We start from the raw sequence: 19,768 nt of genomic DNA, 5'->3' as shown, positions 1-19,768 counted from the left end.
GATCTGTTAAAGTCACTGTTGCTCAACTTTGATCAGCTCCAATTCTCATAAGTACACTTCATGTGCTCCATTGCTATCTGTGAGCAAAGGAAATAAAAGAACCCACGACACCACCTAGTGGTCGGTGATGTAATTATAGCACAACACCCGCAACAACAAGCATGCGAAGTGGGTGCTTAGTTGCTGTGTGGTCTCTACATTACAGATACTATACACATTGTAGGTGCTTACATTTGCAGGAAAATGAGCCACCGTGGCGTCACACAGTAGCTTGTGACAGAAACATGTTTTAGAAAGGGCTTGGTTGAACAAGAAAAATAGGGAAATGGTGTGTTGTTCTGCCTGTGTGTTTGTGTTCCATGGATATTTAATGAAGGCAGATGGGCTGGGAGCCAGCTGCACAAGTGTCATACTGTGATCCGTCCACAGTGGACACCAAGAGGGCTGAGAAGATCAGAAAGCGAAGGGGGCGGAGGAGCAGAAGGTTGTTAGGATGCAGGGAGAGATCAGTTACAGTCATGAAAGCATGCAATCTCAAAACTGGTAAGGCTTCATGCATCAAGATGTATTAATAATAAAAGAGTCTTGTTCTCACCAAGTTATGATTTAGGTAAATATAGCAGCACATGATGAACATCCATCCATTGTTTATAGTTGCTTGTTCCCATTTCACATATTGCATTTGTGTCATTGTTTATTTGAGGGGACTAAGCCAAAACACAGAAGCCATGTGTGAAAAAGTAAGTACACCTCATGATGCAATAGCTTTAATCCACCTTCAGCAGCAGTAATCTGAAGAAACACTATCACATTGTTAATGAGGATGGTGGCCCACTCTTCTTTAAAATGTACTTCACTTCTTTGATATTCCATCATTCTGTTGTAAATTTGCTGTTGTTTTTTTGGGATAATTCATTTCAGGTTAATAGGCACACAGATGACCCCACATTCAGCTCCTAAATACTTTGGTACGAAGAAGACTGAAATAATTAGGCACCCTGGTCGTTTAGCCTGAAAACAAACGCATATTATCAACCCAACATTTGTCTTTGCCAGACATGGTGCAGTGCATTATGATCAATTATCTCCACTTTGGTGTCTTGCTGCCAAAGTTATTGCTCCAGAAGTCTTTTGGTCTGTTAAGATACCGTGTTCTTTTTAGACAGAAAAAGTTTTCTCCTGGCAATTTTCATGATAAAACATTGAATGTAAATAGCTTTCACATTTTCTCTGAAACTACAGCAGGTCAGAAGGCCTTGGAAATACTATATATATATATATATATATATATATATATATATATATATATATATATATATATATATATATATATAATATATATGCATGCATCAGGCTTTTTCTTTCACATAGTGCAAAACAAAAAAGTGCCGCTGATAGCAGGAATATGATATGCAGTTGTAGGAAGAGATGACCGGGAAGGGAGTCCGGAAATCTTTGGTTGGTTAGTGTAAGTGTAAGAGGTAGACAACACTTCCTAAATGTAATCAAAGGAAATTGAAACCGACATTATAACATGCTGCTTTAATTTATTGCATGTGTGGCTGTATGGGAAATAATACTAGGATGAAAAATGACTTTGGTCTGGAGATTTACAGTATTTTCAGAGTTCAAACGATCCTGTATTGAATATTTATGCTTCAGAATAGAAAGTATCAAATTCACACGTTCAGGTCAAAAGGCCAAACCGAGTACTTATACTATCACCTTTTACTCCTTTTGTAAGAGGAACAAAACTATTGCACATAATACATTAGATTAATACATCAGTGATTCATTGTATTCGTGAATTAAATGTAATTTCTGTGAAGCTCCGCATCTCATGTGTGCTCGTTATTGAGATAGGACATGAAGAGATTTGCAAAATAATGCAGGAGAAGATGGGGCAGGTGACCCCTCCACTTTGTCCATTTCCGAAAATTCCCGGCATCCCATTTCCGCCTTCTGAGCTCCAATAAATAACATCCAGCTGGAAAATCTGAAAACCATACAACTATATGTGCTGTACATGCGAAAGTTCTTTTGATGAAAATGCACAACCTTTTCTATATTTCTGAGAAATGTTCTTGAAATTAAATGAAAACTTTCCAGATATGGATGGTAATTTAAATACCTTTTTTAAAAATCTGTTCTTAATGAGAATGAAGTGGCTGTGCAATGTGGTGATAACCGATGCCCAATATCAGCTACAATGTCGGTAAACGTACACACGTCATGTCACTTTCATATCACTTCATGTCATTACGGCACAGCACCTCAGTCTCTTTCATTTCACTGGCTATATTCATTCCAAAGGTGGTTGAAACACAAGTGAAACTTCCTTTTTAAACCTAAACAGAAACAAAAACTGGGCTGTCACCTCTGAAGGCAGGTGCGCTTCAAACCCACAATACTTCTGTTTTTAGACATTTCTCCTCATTCCTCTCCGACTTTCACATGCCGATCTCATTTTCTGTTCTGAGAGTCGATCATTTTTGTCTCTCATAAATGTGGGATAAACAGAAGTGAACATAATCAAGAAGGTAATTGCTGATTCATTTGGTCAAAGGGGTGAAAAGGAGGTAATGTTTTAGTTCTCAACACTATTTTTGTGAAGAGGTCTTGATTGTTTTGGCCTCAGGGTCATGTCATTGAGCAGTGAATAGTACTATTTTAGCTCCAGATCTTTTCATGTGTATGTATGAGCGTGTTTTGGTTTGGGATTTGGCAGGAGCAATACTCCAAAAGAGCAGTTGCCTTGAAGCAATATGTTCATACAGCTCACACAGTTCCCATCTGTACTCCGATCCCTCCACCCGCAATCTTCGCGTGTTCAATCTGCGTTATCATTGGAATGAGTGGGTGGTTTTTCCGTGTGTGTGCGTGTGTTTGCACTCAGTACAATATCATTGCAGTGAGTAGGTGGTGTAACCAGAGAGAGGATATATTGCGTGGGAGTGAAGTACCATTGAGGTGCACATGATTTATGTGTGTGTCGAAAAAAGTGTTTTCGTGTTAATTATAACCCCTCTGGTCAATGCGTGCTGTCCAGTTTACAGGAATTCATATAACAAGCACTGATCTGTAAATATGCAAATAGCACTCTTGAGGTGACCGTCAACGGTGACATTCCCCAAGAACATCTTTTAGTAACTGTAAAATCATCCATTTTTCAATATTCAAATCTCCCAACTGCTTATGTAATCACAATAAAGAAGATGCTTGCATTCTTGCTGGATCATTCTTGTAGAAAAAAAAAAAGCAGTAAGGCAACTTTTGTTGTAAATAACTCTACAAAGGCAGTTTTAATGCATCCCACATGATTTAAGATGATCAATGAAGTAATCGTATTGTCTAAATCATAGACTCTTTCTGCTTTCTGCTGGTTTTGGTGTCACTTGCAGATTGCATTAGTTCCTCCCTCGTCTGTCTCACCTAGTGTCTGCGTATGACTGAGCTGAGGAAAGACGGGGGATTTTAAATAATCGTAGTTGTGCTGATGGCACATTATGTTCTGTAAGTGCAACAACCCTAAAAAAACTCTTCAACAAGGAGTAAATGAGAAACGATACAGTATGTGTGGACACTTGTTAGTCCCATCTGGTGACATATGCGAGGGTGCGACACTTCAGTCTGGAAATAGCCGGGAAGCTGTCGTCAGGACTCTCTGAGCTCGACATCCCCAGCTCCAAACTCAAAGGGCAGAAAAGGATGACACGATGAAAAAAGATGATGAGAAAAGGGCTCCCGTGAATACTGCCATGTCAGAGCTGTCAAATTTAAGGAACGCTATGAAACAGAAATACAAGTTTTAATTGATGAAAAATGACTTGATTGAATTAGAAAAAAGAAGCAGTTCACCCTTTTTTTTCTTATTTGGCTACTTGGTTAAAGAGTTTTTATTTTTCAAATACAGCTTGCAGTGGTTGAATAAGCACACATGAAACGCGTGTAAATTACTTTCGGTCGAGCACGCTAACCCAGCATGGTAACAGGCCATTTTGTTTTCCTTCATACTAAACTGGTGCAAATGTGCTGTAAGTAGTTGTGCAACAGGTTTTGTTGCCAGCATGGAAATCTCTTTTGGGCATTTGTTGCACCCCTGTATCCGCCACTCAACGCTCATACCGTGTACTCCGGGGCATCGCCGTAAAGGACTCTGTGTGTGTCTCTGTGGTATTTTTAACCTCCTCTATTTTTCTTGCCTGTCAGTGGAGCTGACATTGATCAGGGTGGAGATGACGGGCTCGTTGTGCGTCAAAGCCTCCACACGTTTCTGCACCACTGATTGCCACCAACCTGGAAACCAGAGCCACGTTACGCTTTTCATCTCATTTCGCTTCGGATTGTATAAGTGTTCTCTGATGTGCAAAACAAAAGCCACTCCTGCAAACAGTGAGAAATCTTATTATAAAGACATATTTGGTTCATACAGTAACAAAATATAGGATTATGCTTTACATCTCATTCAGAAGGCGCCCTTATTCAGAGTGGTTGAATGAGTCCGCCGTGCAGGAGTGAAAATAAGAGAGTAGGTGTTGAGACAGAAGGACCGAATCACTGTGCATGCGTTTCTCATTGCTTAAGCATTTCATGGTTTAAATACTGTACAAAGCTGTTTCTTATTACAAAATAAGATATTTTTCATAAAGAATTCTGCCATAAAGCCTCTATAAAAAAATATATTTGAATATGGACATTGTAATCATTCAATCCACTTTTGGATCTTAAAGGAGCAATCTGGGAGTTATAATTGAGCAGATGACGTGTGCAGTAAAGTGTTGAACTGAAAGGCTCATAAAGTTTCTCACAACATTACAGATGTGTTTTTTTTTTATTTTACATTTGCAACTCAGTGATGATATACTTATGTGGTTATACCATACCATTTCTATGGTTACAGTTATGTAAGAACTACAAATGCTGACATTTTAAAACAGTTTGTATATAGTATTTTAACTATTGAATTTAATATAATCTTTTTGCACTATTAATTTTATTTTATTCTTTATTTATTTTGTCAGACAAGAGGGAAACGTACTTTCGATTTCTTGTATTTTATGAAAAATTGACTTAAAGATGACTTTGACTTTAACTTTGACTTTATTTGGCAATGTCAGGACTAAATGGACCGTTATTAGGAATAATTTGGACGTGGCATTGGGATCATTTATTCGGGATGGCGTACTACAGTAAGCGCTCTTACCCAGCAAAGGGGAGGATAAGCCAGACGGCATACGATCTTTAGCTAATAAAAATAACTCCATGGAGTCGGCAGAAGGGGAATCTGCTCTTTAGAGAACATTTTTCCTTAGGAAAAGCTTTACTGGTTTAAGATTACTTCTCATGTGTGCCTGAAACAGAGTGTGCCTAGAGCTGGAAAAAGGGTGAAAACTTCACAAAATATGCTGATGACACTCAGCTCTATTTATTCATGACACCTGCGAAGAATAATCAGTTGCCTTAGAGGCATAAAGTGCTGGATGAGCAGCATGTTTTTACTTTTAAATTCATCCAAAAGGTAATTGCCTTTGCACTACAAATGTCAGAGATCAGCTGTCTAACTTGATAGACACTTTGATAGATATAGACACACTCTTTGGCCTTGAGTAATACCTCGAGGAACCTTGGAGTTATTTTATTCTTAGTTTTTACCAGGATCTGTCTTTTAAATCTCATTTTGAACAAATTGGGCCGTCTTAGTTAATCAATGTGATGTTACCAAAATCAGGAACAGCCTGTCCCGGAGTGAGGCTGAAAAACTGGTCCATGCTTTAATCACAACAAAGGTCAGATTACTGCAACATCATTTCAGTCGGGTGCCTTAGACGCTGCTGCTGGTGTGCTGACAGGAGAGAGCACGCTTCTCCTGTTTTAGCTTCATGTGAACTTTAGAATTAAGTATAAAATCCACCTTAAACCAGACAAAACCTTGAATGCTCTGGCTCCACTCTGTATCAGTAATCGCATTGTTCCTATTTAACGAACAAGAACGTGATGTTCTCAGAGTGCCTCCAGTTTTAGACATCAAGGTTAAACTTGACAAACTTGACATCTACCTTGTTTAAAAAAAAAGGCAACATCTAAGTGATTTACTTTGTTTTTAAATACTTTTGTTTGTATATTGTACCATATCTTTTATATACATTTGTATGTGTGTTTCTGCTTTAAATATATACTTTATTTATTACGTTTTTTGTGCTTTTGTTTAACTTTGTAAAACATTTTGGGTTCCGCCTTTAGCTGAAAATTGTCAAAAATATAACTGAGTTGGGTTGAGAACCACCTTAATTCAAGACACGGAAGAGGGAGATAGTTATTGGTCCATATTCACACAATAGCATCACAACTTCGCTGCAGATTCGTCCGCTGCATGTTGTCAAAGCCAATATTTCATCTTACCTCAATCGGAAAAATGCTCTATTGATTTAAGATCTGGTGACAGTGGAGGGCATTTCAATCAATCAATCAATGAAGCGATTCAGAAATATTTGGTTGACCACAAAGTACAGAGCATCATAGTAATCAAGATGAGAGCTGATAAAAGCATGAATGACCTTCTCAAGGTCACTGCAGCATAAAAAAGGCTTGACTTTAGCGAGAAGTCGAAGTTGACAGAAGCTGACTCTGACAACCGAGACGATCTGTTCATCAAATTTTAAAGCGCTGTCAAATGTCATGCCCAGAATTTTTACCACATGGTTAAGGTGAGGGGCTAAGGGACCAAGATCTGAGACAACAGTGCTACTGGGTGGTTTAGTCGGAGTAAATATCATGCATTCTCTAAAAAAAAAAACCCCGTAACACTGGCATGGCAGCACCTGTGTCCAACTGGACTCACAGCAGTCGGACCAGCACTGATCCAGCTGGACCCTCCTATGTGATTCCTTGCTTGTGTTGTTCTCTCAGATGTAAGTCGCTTTGGACAAAAGTGTCTTCTTCTTAGTAGTAGTAGTAGTAGTAGCATTCTGTTTTACTCTTGTTTAATTGGAGGAAATTGTCATTTGATCAAAGTCACCTCACTGTCATGTGCAAGAAGAAACAATACTCAGGTAGGCTGTGGTGTTAAAGAGTCAGTTGTTACTGAAGGGCTGAACGTATGCTATATCCTCCAAAACCTCTCCACCATCACCATCACCCCCATCCTGAACATTAGAGGATGGATGTTACAGTTGCTTTCCTAGCATGTGAAAACTGTCTGGCATCAACAAGCGATGTTCCCCAGGTCCGCCCCTTCACGAGTTTCTCTTCTTGAAACAACTCTTGTATAGTCGCTCAGTAAATGTTGGCATTATTCTGTTTGACAGGCTCAAATTGTTCTCAACTTATTAAAAATGATCCATGTGGAAGTTGATCTCTGCAGGCTATGTTTTGTTTCACTTAAATTTGTTTTTAGTGCGAGAGGTTATTCTGTTTAATACCGTGAGAGCTGGTTCTGGCACGTACGTGACTGCCAGACTTCGTATTTAAATGTCATGACTCAGCATTTAGTAGGTCAGACTGGACTGGTTTTGGGCCTCTGTTAGTACCAGCAAGCTAACTCTGGGAAATACTATTCCCTTGATTTTGAAAATTGAAATTATCTTTTAATAACAATTTCTAATGTACTGTATATATTTGTGAATTGATCAAGGAGATTTTGAACTTAAGTTGAGTGTGTCTTCTCTTCTTCTCTTCTCCTCCCAGTGTGTTGTTTCGTGGTTCACAAGCGTTGCCATGAGTTTGTCACGTTCTCCTGTCCCGGTGCTGATAAAGGACCTGCCTCAGATGTGAGTACAGACACAGATTTTGATGTTTAAATGTTTACACTTGTGCGTCAAAGTGAGCATGAGAGCCATGGAAAGAGAAAGCAGCCGAGATTGGTGCTGATATTTCCGGTTTATGAGCCTCCATCAACCGTCAACACCAGTGTCATATGCACACTTCAGCACCCTTAATCCCGTGATCAAAGTTGCATGTACTGTATCTTTCTGTAACTTTTGTTTTAGTTCAGTTTTGTTACTTTTGTTTGTGTGCCTAGGTTTCACACCTTACATGACTTAGCAAAACTGCTTCCTGTGATGTGATCAGTATTGGTCTCAACATGATGTGTTTTTAAAGTGGTCAAAGAGCATAGAAACATCTTTTGTCAGATTTATTTGTGTACTTTTTTTATCACAGTGCAATACAAATCTCAGATTTTTTAAAGTGAACTAAGGTGAAGGGAGACATTTATTAGAGGAGTCTTTAAGTTTTGCAGCCATGTCTTTACCGCTCCCTGAAGTGCCCCTTCAGTGCAACGAGCTCACTTGGTGAACCGCCTCCAGAGGAAATGTTGCTGTTCGCTGCTTGGCTTCTTGACTGACAAGTCAGAGCAGTGTTCTGCTCATTATGTGTCTAGCAACCACCGCAGCACTTTCTTCCACCTTTCACCTGACTGCGTCTGCTCGTTTCACTGTTGCAGAGCTTCAACTGCAGTCATGTGCAAAAGTTAGTACCCCCTGAACAACAACATGTAACTTTTTTTCAGTGTGCCAGTATTGGCTTAACAAAAACTGTGCAAAACATACATACACTTAATAGGGCAATACTAGGTAACCCCTTACTGCTTCTATAGGATTTCAGAGGCTTGTAATTGCCAGTGAGGCTAACCTAAGTAATAGGTGTGCAGACCTCTAAAAGCAGATGTTTTGACTAGGGGTGTCAAATTAGCGCATATATTGCAATTAATTAATTAATTAATTAATTAATTAATTACAGGCATATTTAGCGCTATGTTTTGTAATCGCTTAAAGGGAAAGTTTTGTTTTTTACAACCTGGACCTTATTTCTGGCATTTTTTATGGTCGTATACTCACCCAGAAAAGTTTGGTGTCATTAGGAGTCCTTCGGAAGATATAGGAAGTTTTTTGCGAGCCGCTTCTCCATATAATGGTAGCGAATGGGGGCACAGCGGGACACAGACGATGCAGCGTCTAAATAACACATTATTGCCGCGAAACTCGTTCATTTCTTTTGCCCACTCTTGCTACATCTTACTCCCCAGGTTTTTATTCAGTTAAACACATAATAACTCACTAACAACAAGGAAATCAGTTTGTAAACAAGACCTCTGACCTGCATGACGTCATCTCTGTGCGCGCATCCCGGACAGGTACAGCTAGACTTAAAACGGTAACTTAGACTAGAAAACGGTAAGGACGTCCATCACATTCAAAGTCGTCGTCCACAACCTCAGAATTTGACAAATATTCAGACATGTTTCAAATAACTAACAGTAAACTAACAGTAGAACTCCAGCTGTACACAGAGCTGTGTCTGGGATGTGAGTGGGGGAGTGAGTAGCGGAAAAGAGAGGTGGAAATAGAGGAATATATGAAAGTTGTTGGTCAAGTAAATGGGGAATTTACATTTATACATAAAACTTCCCAACGGTACCATTGATAAAGGTAAAGTGATTTATGTTCTTTGTTGAAAAGAATTTGTTTACCAGCAAAGCAGCCGGCGCATGCGCACGTCTGCGACAGAGGCTGGATAATGTTCTTGCCAAGTGGATGTAAATGGCTAAAACTGCATCTGTTCAAGTCTGTTAAAAAAATAAAATAAATTACTTTATAAAGCCACTTTTTGTTGTTATATATCAATGTTTTGATCTGACACAAATAATGAAATGAATTTAAAGGAAGACACCTCAAGTTGAGGGCTTTTCTCAGCAATTTTTAGGGGAGATTAAAAAAGAGATTAATTATATCAATTAATTACATATCTTAATTAATTAATATCTCAATCTTTTAAATAGCTTGACAGCACTAGTTTTGACAGTTTGCTGGTCTGTAGCACCCAGGGTTCTGTTCAGTGGAAGGAGAGAAATACTTTGGTAATTGCCTGAGAGAAGCAGTTGTTGTTTGTTGCACATCTACCTGTAAAAGGGTTGCAGAGCCCTCCGAATCATTTTTAGTTCAACGCTCTGCTGGAGGAAAGATTATTCACAAGTGGTAAGCCTTCAAGACAGTTGGCAATCTTCCCAGAAGCGTACATCACCGCAAATTTACCCCAAGGTCAGACTGTGCACAGCTCAGAGAAATACAAAACAACCTGAGAGCTCTATCTCAGACCCTCGAGGCCTCACTGAGCATGTTAATTGTTAAAGTTCATGACAACACAATTGAAGACTGAACAAGTACAGTTTGTTTGGAGAGGTTTCCAGGAGGAATTTTCAAAAAAAAAAAAAACATGGAAGCACAACTGAGGTTTGCAAGCCTGCATTTGAGATTTCTGGAATAATCTCCTATAGATGTGAGACCAAAGTGGAAATGTTTGGCTCTAATGGCATTTGTCAGGTTTGCTGAAAACCAAACACAGCAGAGAGAGAGAGGTGAACATAGGAGGTCTTTTTTTTTCATTTTTTTTATTTTTGGGGGGTGGGGTTGCAGCCATAGGACCTGGGTACCTTGCAGAGATTTGAATCAACCATGAACCCCTCTTTGTACTCACGTATTCTAGAGACAAATATGAGACAAATATGAAGCCGTCTGTGTGACAGCTCAACCTTTTGTCAACGTTTGGTCGTGCAAAAGGACAATGATCCCAAGAACATCATCAAATCTACATGAGAATAGCCCAAAAAATAAAAGAATTAGGATTTTGGAACGACGTAGGGAAAGTCCAGACGGCGTTGCCCACATGATTTCTTTTTTGTTGCTTTTCATTTAAGGTTGCATTGACCTTATAGTCAGATGTGCTATGGTCAGATGATCTTTGTTATGTATATATAAAAATCCCCAACTAAATAACCTAAATGGCCGAGTTGGGTATCCAGGTACACGTGTACAACCTTGACCTGTGTTTTTGGTGATATCTGTTGTTGTCTGTTTTAAAAAGTGCCTCCCTTCACCACCCTATTTACAATATTCTGTCATTCTGTCATAATTTCCTGTTTATTTTCTCAGCCTCCTTTTTCTTTTCTGACACATGTCCACATCTCTACATCGGGGATACGTGTATCTCCTCATCTCGGAAAATCTCTCCCACCGTCTCCCTCTAAACTAAATCTGCTTTGTACATCCTCTTTTTAAATGCTGCTCCACCCAGGGGGCCCTTCCTCTTAATTACGGGGCCTTATCCTCCTCACCATGTCATCTTTTAATGAGTTCATGGCCTTAAGACCTCAGTCCCTACACAGTGGGAATGTAGGGTAGCTCCAATCCAAACTAGTTGCTCATTTAAATATAGGAGACGAAAAGACGGGAGGCCTTGTGATTAAAGAATAGAGGAATAAGAGGAGGCAATTCACAAACCACTGATTTATCACAACAATAATAAAACTGATATTTCACAAAAAAAATATAGGTTTTGACAGAGATATTGAGTGATGCAGGGACATTAAAAGACATAATTTCCAATAAGACTTATTCTATTATCAGAAAGATTGCCTCTCTCTTTCTGGAGTCCATTAATTCCCATTTTACCTCTTGCCTCTCGTTCTCTCTGTCAGCTATGTATGTTTAAAAGAAGAATTCAATTATAGATGTGGGTTAATAGAATGGGCTCCCTGTGGGACAGGTCGAGGGATGAAGTCCTCTAATGAAACCTACATTTCAGGCTCCCGGCCTGCTAATGGTATAGAAGTCAGAGTGTGTGTGGACTCGTGTGTGCAGGTGTCCATGTGTGCATCACAGGCCGAGACGTATGCACATGATCAGCAGAAACTGGAAAACTGAAAATGGATGATTAAAATCTCCCTCCAGTTATGGAGAAGCTTGAATGTCAAAGGATTCTTTTTTAGATATTTATCTGAAATATCCAGGACCCCCCCCCCAACACACCATTGTTATTATATTGATCAACCATCTATATTTACTGTTGATTCTCCTTATTAAAGTGCAATGAGAAAATGCATTTATAATATTGGAGATAGACCAACTAATTGGTTTGCTGATATTTGGTCATTTTTTGAATAAGTAGCATCAGCCAAAGAAAACCCTATAGTGGTTGACCTCAAGATAATATACATATAGATATATAACAAACTATATATATATAAAGCCACTATTTAGCGTGACCCCCTCAGACCCAAGCACAGATTTGTTTCTTGACGGATACTGACCCATGCAGATTTTTGAACTTTAATTAGGGTTCTATTAGATTCATCAGTCAGGTTCCTGTAGTTTCTGTTTGCACCTTAAACATGGACAAAATAAAGAACAGCAAACATTTCTTTGACAGAACACGGCTAGGACTGCATAGGGTGGGCGTGCTCAAATGTTTTGCAATTCATCAGTACAAAAGACCTAATAGAAACTTCCATAAATCCGTTCCTTGTTTTCCTTAGAATAGGCCTCTTTTATAAAAAATTACAATATGTGAAATTGTAACTGTGTTATTGCTGAGTTGCAGCATTTATTTATCTAGCATTTTACAGTATCTTGGCAAGGGTTTGAACTGGGGTTGCAAGAGGAAAAATTATGACAAATTTTCAGCAACATCCCATGGGAAAATAGACCCCAAAGCCAACAAATACAATGAAAACACATGGTGCCTAAAGTAGAGCCTTGAGGTACGCCAGAGAATATAGATGAACTGGACCAACCTGTGACATCATCACCACGTTTTCTAAAGCTTTTGAAGCATCTTTTCTTGTATTGCATGGTGCCATGTTGGAGAAACTGGTTTGAATAATCCCAATGCAAGGTAGCTATTTTAGCTTGGCTGGCTTAGTATATGCTAATATATGATGCTAATTTAACATCACTTTCTGAACAATTCTGTTCAAAACAACATTAAAATCCTCTTTTAGGTGCTAATTTTTTACTGCCTTAGATGTCCACGAACTCCCATGGAAGGTTTCCAACTTTGAAAATTCCTGAACTGTTCCAACACCTGATTTGGTCAAAATAAAAGTGGGAAAAACAAATTACGATAACTAAGTGAGAGTGTGCAAGGATGTCTCTTGTATTTTCTGCCAGTTGCACAACATCACTAATGACTTAACTGACTGTGTGTGTTATCTGTGAGTCGGTGGGAGTATAGTGATGGCGCTGACAAGAAATATAATGGGCAGCTGAGTGGTGAAGCGAAACAAGAGCAAAGAGAGTTAGAGAAAGTACAGTGACAGGAAAACAAGTCAAAACAATAGACGCCTCAGCATGCTCAGTATTGTGCTGAATTGATTTGCTTTGTTTTGTTGTTATGAGCAATTTTCAGTTTAGACAACTTAAAACAAATAATATCTCACCCTGTGGATCCCCAAAGCTGGACAAAAATCCACGAATAAGTAAATAAAAGTGAATTGATTTGTTTGGTAAATTTACAGGGTGACAAAACAGGAGTGAAGCAAAAAAAACTTCAGAGTAAACTCGCACCCAAATAACGAACAAAATGCCTTGCTTTAAAAACCCAGTGCTAGATCACCTATCCATAACAAAACAGTAACTCTGTCTGCACCGATCCACGGCAACCGCTGGAGGCACAGGAGCACCAATCAGAGGGAACCTGGAAAAAAACAAAACAGCAGAGGCCAGCAAAGTGCACAAAGATACGCGTATGCAAGCACATCATAGCCACCACGCGTATCCTGCATTTATTTGACACGTCGACATGCACGTTCTCCAAAAAACACTGAACGCGTACGCGACCGGCAGTTCTCGCTCTGCCCGCGAGTGGCGCTGGTCCCGGTCCGAGCCCCAGCTGACCACAAGTGTCTGGACGCGGAGGTCGGAAACGTGCGGACTGTTCTGAAGAGAGGCTGAGCAGCTGTTATCCTCATATTTATGATGTGACATTGTCACTTCACAGTGACAAACATGCATGTCGAAACAGCATCGGCAGATCAACACAGTCCTGGTGCAGATACAGAGTCTTGCTCGTTATGTCTGTGCTCCTCGGAAGATGTAGCAGTGATGAAAGCTGGTGGGCTTTGTCCACCAATACTCAAACGTCTGAGCTGGATACAGAGGTTCTTCAGTCATCGCTCGACGACACCGACTTTGCTCCAGATATTTCGGTCAATTAATCTCCTAACGTCATCATCAATTGCCTGCAAGACGAACAAGCTCTCCAGTCTCCCAACGGCTTTTGTTGAACGGCCTGACAAACCCTCACCGATGGCGCGTTTTCTTTACAGAGATCACAAGAAAAGCAGTGCAGAGATCTCCTCTTCATCCCGTGTTGTTGTCTTGTTTGTGTCCGTTATTCCCATAAATAAGTAGTATTATACAACTACTAAATATGTATTTTCTTTTCTAAATCTGGCTCTGCATACTGTCTCCAAACGGTTACCTTCAGTACGACGTGCCCTCCTCGCGTGGTGCGCGAGTGAGGTCCGTTCACAACGCAGCTGGTTATTAACGCGAACGGACGTGAACGCAGGCTCAAACAGCAAGTATATTTGCCCCTTAATACTGATGCTCAGGTGTGGCCAGGACCTCAGAAAGACTTCCAAAAATGTTCCATCTGGTCAAATTGGTTATCCATTTGTTGATTTGTACTAATTGATTCCCAAAATAGAGAAACATTGTGTCTCTGATTTGGCTGATTTGAGATAACAGAGGAGGAGGAAGAGGCAGAGGAGGCAGGAATATAATGTGTTTTTGTCCCTGGTCACTGTTTTTATGTCTTCATCATCCTGCTTTTATGTTTCCGATTGATCTTTGAGTTTCCAAGACAAATGTATTCATTCATTGCTTGTAAAGACGCCACTGGCCCTCATATTGCTCCCTGCTGCCCAACGCTGTAGCTTCAGCAGCGCTATGTTCCATTTTAACAAACGCACAAAAAAAAGAGAGAAAATTCCCATGAGATGTTCTTGTCCTTGAGAAAATCGAGAAACGGCAGAGGAACACACATCAAATGCGAAGCCACATCTGTATACGTTTGAGCAGGAAACGCATGAAAACCTAAAGTTCTGAGGAGGCTTTTGGGGGAAAGTGGGTATAATAAGACGGTGGCAGCCTAATTGGAAAATCATTTTCCAAGACAGGTGTGGAGGAGCGGATGAAAGCAATCATCTCATTCGTTCTGGCTCATGAGATGAAAAGACATGAACATCCACATGTCAAAAATAACTCTGACGGATCCCCTCGGCTCATACGCTCGGTGTGCCCACCTCATGACACAGTGTGCAGCCCTCTCAGCCAGAGCTGCATATGACAGCCAGTCTCTGTGTGTGTTTGTAAAAAGATAAGAAGGTGGCCATCGGTGCAGCCGCGGTGATTAGCTGCAGGTGTGTATTCCAGCTGAGCTGCGCTTGCAGGTGCCTCTCACGCGCACAAAACTCCCGATCACAGGGGACATATTAGACAGAAATAGCCCATTTTATTCCAGTCTAGTTATGCCCTTATTATGAAGGATTAGCTTTTGAGTTTTTTATAAATCCAAAGGATGTAATTAACATTAAGGTAAGAGAAACACCTGCCGGCAATGTTCCTTCACCGGGGAGATGTGTGCCCATGGATCAGCCATTTATATACCGTCTTCTACTCCCACATCCAGTGCGTTGAGATCACCTCACAAATACTGATGCATAGAAGCGGGCCTGCTGCTCTGTAGTTCCTTGTGGTGAATCACAGCGACAACTGAGAGGAAGACAAAGAAATTACGTTTCTGCCACGGGAAAGTGCATGTGGGTGAGGTGGATGTTGCATACGCTCTCTGTACAGCCTCTGTCAGTCCTAAAGCTGCACATACCGGGATGTTAATTAGATAAGTGGATATGGGTTCAGGATAAACAAATTCACAGTGACTAAGTACATATGTGAAAAGGCTGTTAATAAGAAGACAAAGGGAGCATGAACGTACAGTACAGTATACGCATGTGACCAAGATGTACCCGGTGAGAGAGTGTACCTCAGTGCAGGTACGGTCATTGCAGACATTTAGCAAATGGAAATCATGAAAAACTAAAATTATACTTTGTGACTGAAAAAGGACCTGATCATTCATTTTGACTGATATTGGGTGTCAGGGGGATGTAATGGTAATAAAATGATGATCTGAACCCTCTGGTTTCTATATTTTACAGTGATAAGGTGCTAATGGGGAGGTTTTAGCAAATACGCTGCTAGTCTTATAAATAAGTTGGCATTTGCAGTGAGAACATACTCATGGAACCGCTCATATCTGATATCTTATTTTTATCACGTCACCATGCACATCAATTTCCACATCATTTCCCTTTCTTTCTTCTTCTTTTTTTAGCACAAGCACACATTGTTCTGCTGACTTTGGTTTCATTATACTGTTCTTAGCGATCATACAAATTCACTATCTTTAAATCATACTTTAGAAATTCAATGATCTGATTAGTTTAGGACCATCACAATTGGTGTACAGTATAGGGTAGCAAACAACCGACTCCTAAAGAATATTCAGAAACTGTTTCTTGGCAGAGATGTGGGATATGAATTAAGGGGGGAGTTAATATTCAAACACCCTCGGGTGCATGCAACTTTAAACAGATTATGTCTTTCTGTCAGGGGAGTGAAGCTGTGGAACGGATTAAACGGTAGAACGGTAGAAATAAAGCAATGTCCAAGCACGTACCGATTTTAAAAGCAGAAAAGTATGAGCAGGAAGTAAAAAGTGATTAGCATTTAGTGGAGAAGAGCTAGGTTTAAATTAGCTTTGCTTCTCCTTCCTCCTTTTGGAACAGCTTATCATTATTTGTATTATTTTTATTATTACTGTTTGCTTGAAATAAAACATTCATTCATTCAAAGGCCCCAGCTCTTTCTTTAGGAGTGTTCATATTTTCATACATGTGGTTAAGAATGATGCCCTCGCAAATGTCACAGACTACACTAAGATGTGTGTTTGTGTGTGAATAACTCATAATCTTTAGGACACAAAGCTGATTGAAGTGTCATATTTAGTGTCCTCTGAAGTGCTGGAAACATCTGTATGTGGATCTGTTTGCATCTGTTTATGTTAAACATTTAAAAAAACTTTATGGAAGGGTGATGTAAAGTATTTTTACCAATGTTTTTTCTCACAGACATGCAAACACTGGCATACACACACACACACACACACACACACACACACACACACACACACACACACACACACACACACACACACACAGCTTGTGGTTGCATTGCTAGTCTTTCATTACATGTGAACAAAGAGCTTCAGATGAAACCCATCACAATCAGATTATCGTGTTGACACCCCTCTGTACCCACCTGCTGTCACTTCCTGTAAATGCTTTATTACCCCATGAAATGCTCAGAGCAGTGGAAAGTTAGAGAGGCAGAGATGAATACTTGTGGTGAAAGACAAATGTTAAAGAGATGGAAGGAAGGAGACTTTTCAAACATTTGTTTATCCTTTCTCTCTTTTTTTCCCCAAATGTTGCATTCTGCACCGTTTGCTGCATTTGTGCAGCGTGCTCATAGTTTTTAACAGCTTCGTCCTTCCGGAAGAAGACTAAATATGTGACTGAATATAGATCATAGAGGACAACTGTCTAATTCCCTTTTTTGTTTGTTGTTTTCTTTCCCTCCGTTTCTTCCAGGATCCGAGGGCAAAACACAAGTTTAAGGTGCACACCTACTCCAGCCCCACCTTCTGCGACCACTGCGGCTCTCTCCTCTACGGCCTCATACACCAGGGCATGAGATGTGACCGTACGTGCCGTGTTTTTCATCCATCTGCTCATGTCCCACCCCATTAGCTTGATTGTATTTATAGATATTCATACAAAATTATCATATTTAGACAAGCTACAGCCCCCAGTTCTAGACTCTGTCTAAAATGTAAATTAAAAACACAATACAATGATCTCTCGAACCCATATTTCATCCCCTCGGAACACAGAAAACATATTGGGTATCAGAAACCCATCTCACAGAGGTTGGCAACAGGCTGGAAAAATAAGCAGTACTAAAAGGAACACCTGGAGGAACATTTAGCAACTAATGTAGTTATTGGGTTTAAAAAGAACATCTTAGAGAAGCAGTGTCTCAGACATGAAGTAGAGGTTCAACAATCTATAAAGAAATTATGCAACAATTTCAGGAAATGTTCCTCGGTGTGAAGGGCAAGGGCTTGAATATCTCGTCTACAGAACAAAACATCATCAAAAGATGTTAGAATCTGCAGAAATCCCTGTGCACATGGGACAAGACTGCAGATCATCAGGCTCCTGGGTTGCACTGCATCAAAAATGTATTAGTCTGTAACTGAAGTCACTGCATCGGTTCAGGAATAAAATCCGTTTAAGAACTCGCTGCAGGCACAAACGCAGGTTAGAGCTCTGCCATATGTGAACATGTCTCCGCTGGACTAAAACCCATTTAAAGGAGCAAAAGGCTCCTTTTAAGAAATGAGACTCTCTAGCGCCACCCTTCGCCACGACGGCCGTCGGGGGTACTGCAGCCAACAGCGAAGCCTGCACGGGAGAACGGGGAGAACGCACATGCAGCGTCATGTGACGTCACATCCGCAGGACAGCGCGGGAAATTCGGGCCCACAATTGCAGCACATTTTGCAGCACACAGCCTGTTCAAGGCAACGGAGAGATACACTAGAGGGCTCATTCGTTTTGGTTTGGAACGCTTCATCTGACATTATTACTAGAAAACTTAAAACGTATAAGAATTTTTTTCATAAATCCTGCCTCAATCCTGCCTCATGCTCCTTTAAAACTGGTTAGATGAATCGAAATCTGAAATCATTTTTTAAAACCTAGAAAATAAGCATATGCGAATATTTTTTTCTTGAAAAAAGGGAAAAATGTCTAATTTTCAATATTTGATTGATCAATGAGATTTAAAAATGGTTGCATTCTGTTTTTACTTACAGTTTACATATTTCTAGATCTGGGGTTGTTCTTGAATATGTGGCTTACACAAAATCCTAGCTCAGACGTGATGCTCTTTCACTTCTTTTCCGTTGCTTCACTCTGCAGACTGCATGATGAACATCCACAAGCGCTGCGTGCCCAATGTGCCGAGTCTGTGTGGGACAGACCACACTGAGAGGAGAGGCCGCCTCATGATCAGCGCCGATGTCAAGACTAACGTTCTCACTGTTACCAGTAAGTCATCTGTCTCCCTCTGCTGTTACACTGGCAGAGGTGAACGACTCGCGAATGAAACGCAAGCTCACACTTGGAAGTCACCACATGCTTTGTTTGGATCCGTCACAACAACTTAAGCCAGTTTACTGATGTAAGAAACATTGCATGTCTCGCCAGTCAATAGAGGCATGCTATCCTGTATTTACATTATTTATATTGTATTTTTCAAGTCCAATACACTTAATGGCACTATAAGGTGATTTACAATTGTAACACATGCTTGACTTGGCCAAGAAATTCTTACAATTAATTAGATTGTGGATTTCAACATGATTCTCCACTTTATTGCCCAAAATGATATAAGATAGATATATGGTGTGAGATATACTTTGTATTGGGGCATATTTTCTTGGTAACTGCAAATAAGCCGTTGCTTCACTATGTGATGAAACAGTATCACAAAAACAGCACACATCTGACCCCTGAGGTTTTTCTTTTCTTTTTCTTTTAGTTTGTTGCCTCTGAGACATTTTATGTAAAGCCAAACACTTCCTCTGTGATACTTTACTTTGAAATGTATATCATGGAGAAATTTGAAATGATGGAACCATCGGGTAACTTTTGACTAAAGTTGGGCTATCATTTTCATTTTCACATAAATTTCAGGCAAATAATTGAATTCATAGTCAGAGGTTTTAAAAAGTGACTCAGAATTGGCTCATGGGATTTATAAGGGCACCGCCACGTCACAAATATAGTGACAGGTTTTGAGTG

General features: G+C 40.0%; 1 protein-coding gene across 4 annotated transcripts in view; it reads left to right on the top strand.

The window, feature by feature from the left end:
* The window catches only part of LOC133422491 (protein kinase C beta type-like), a 122,684-nt gene that overhangs the window by 37,911 nt on the left and 65,005 nt on the right, over positions 1-19,768 (top strand). For all 4 annotated transcript variants that reach the window (XM_061712507.1, XM_061712504.1, XM_061712506.1 and 1 more), the window contains 3 exons: positions 7,684-7,766; positions 17,489-17,600; positions 18,884-19,012. In XM_061712507.1, coding sequence (XP_061568491.1) covers positions 7,684-7,766; positions 17,489-17,600; positions 18,884-19,012 — 324 coding nt within the window. The remainder of the gene's footprint in view (positions 1-7,683; positions 7,767-17,488; positions 17,601-18,883; positions 19,013-19,768) is intronic.

The sequence above is a fragment of the Cololabis saira genome, chromosome 21 (genome assembly GCF_033807715.1).
Source record: "Cololabis saira isolate AMF1-May2022 chromosome 21, fColSai1.1, whole genome shotgun sequence".
In the NCBI taxonomy this organism is placed as follows: domain Eukaryota; kingdom Metazoa; phylum Chordata; class Actinopteri; order Beloniformes; family Belonidae; genus Cololabis; species Cololabis saira.
Note: the sequence above shows the minus strand (reverse complement) of the source record. Positions and strands in the feature narration are given on the sequence as shown.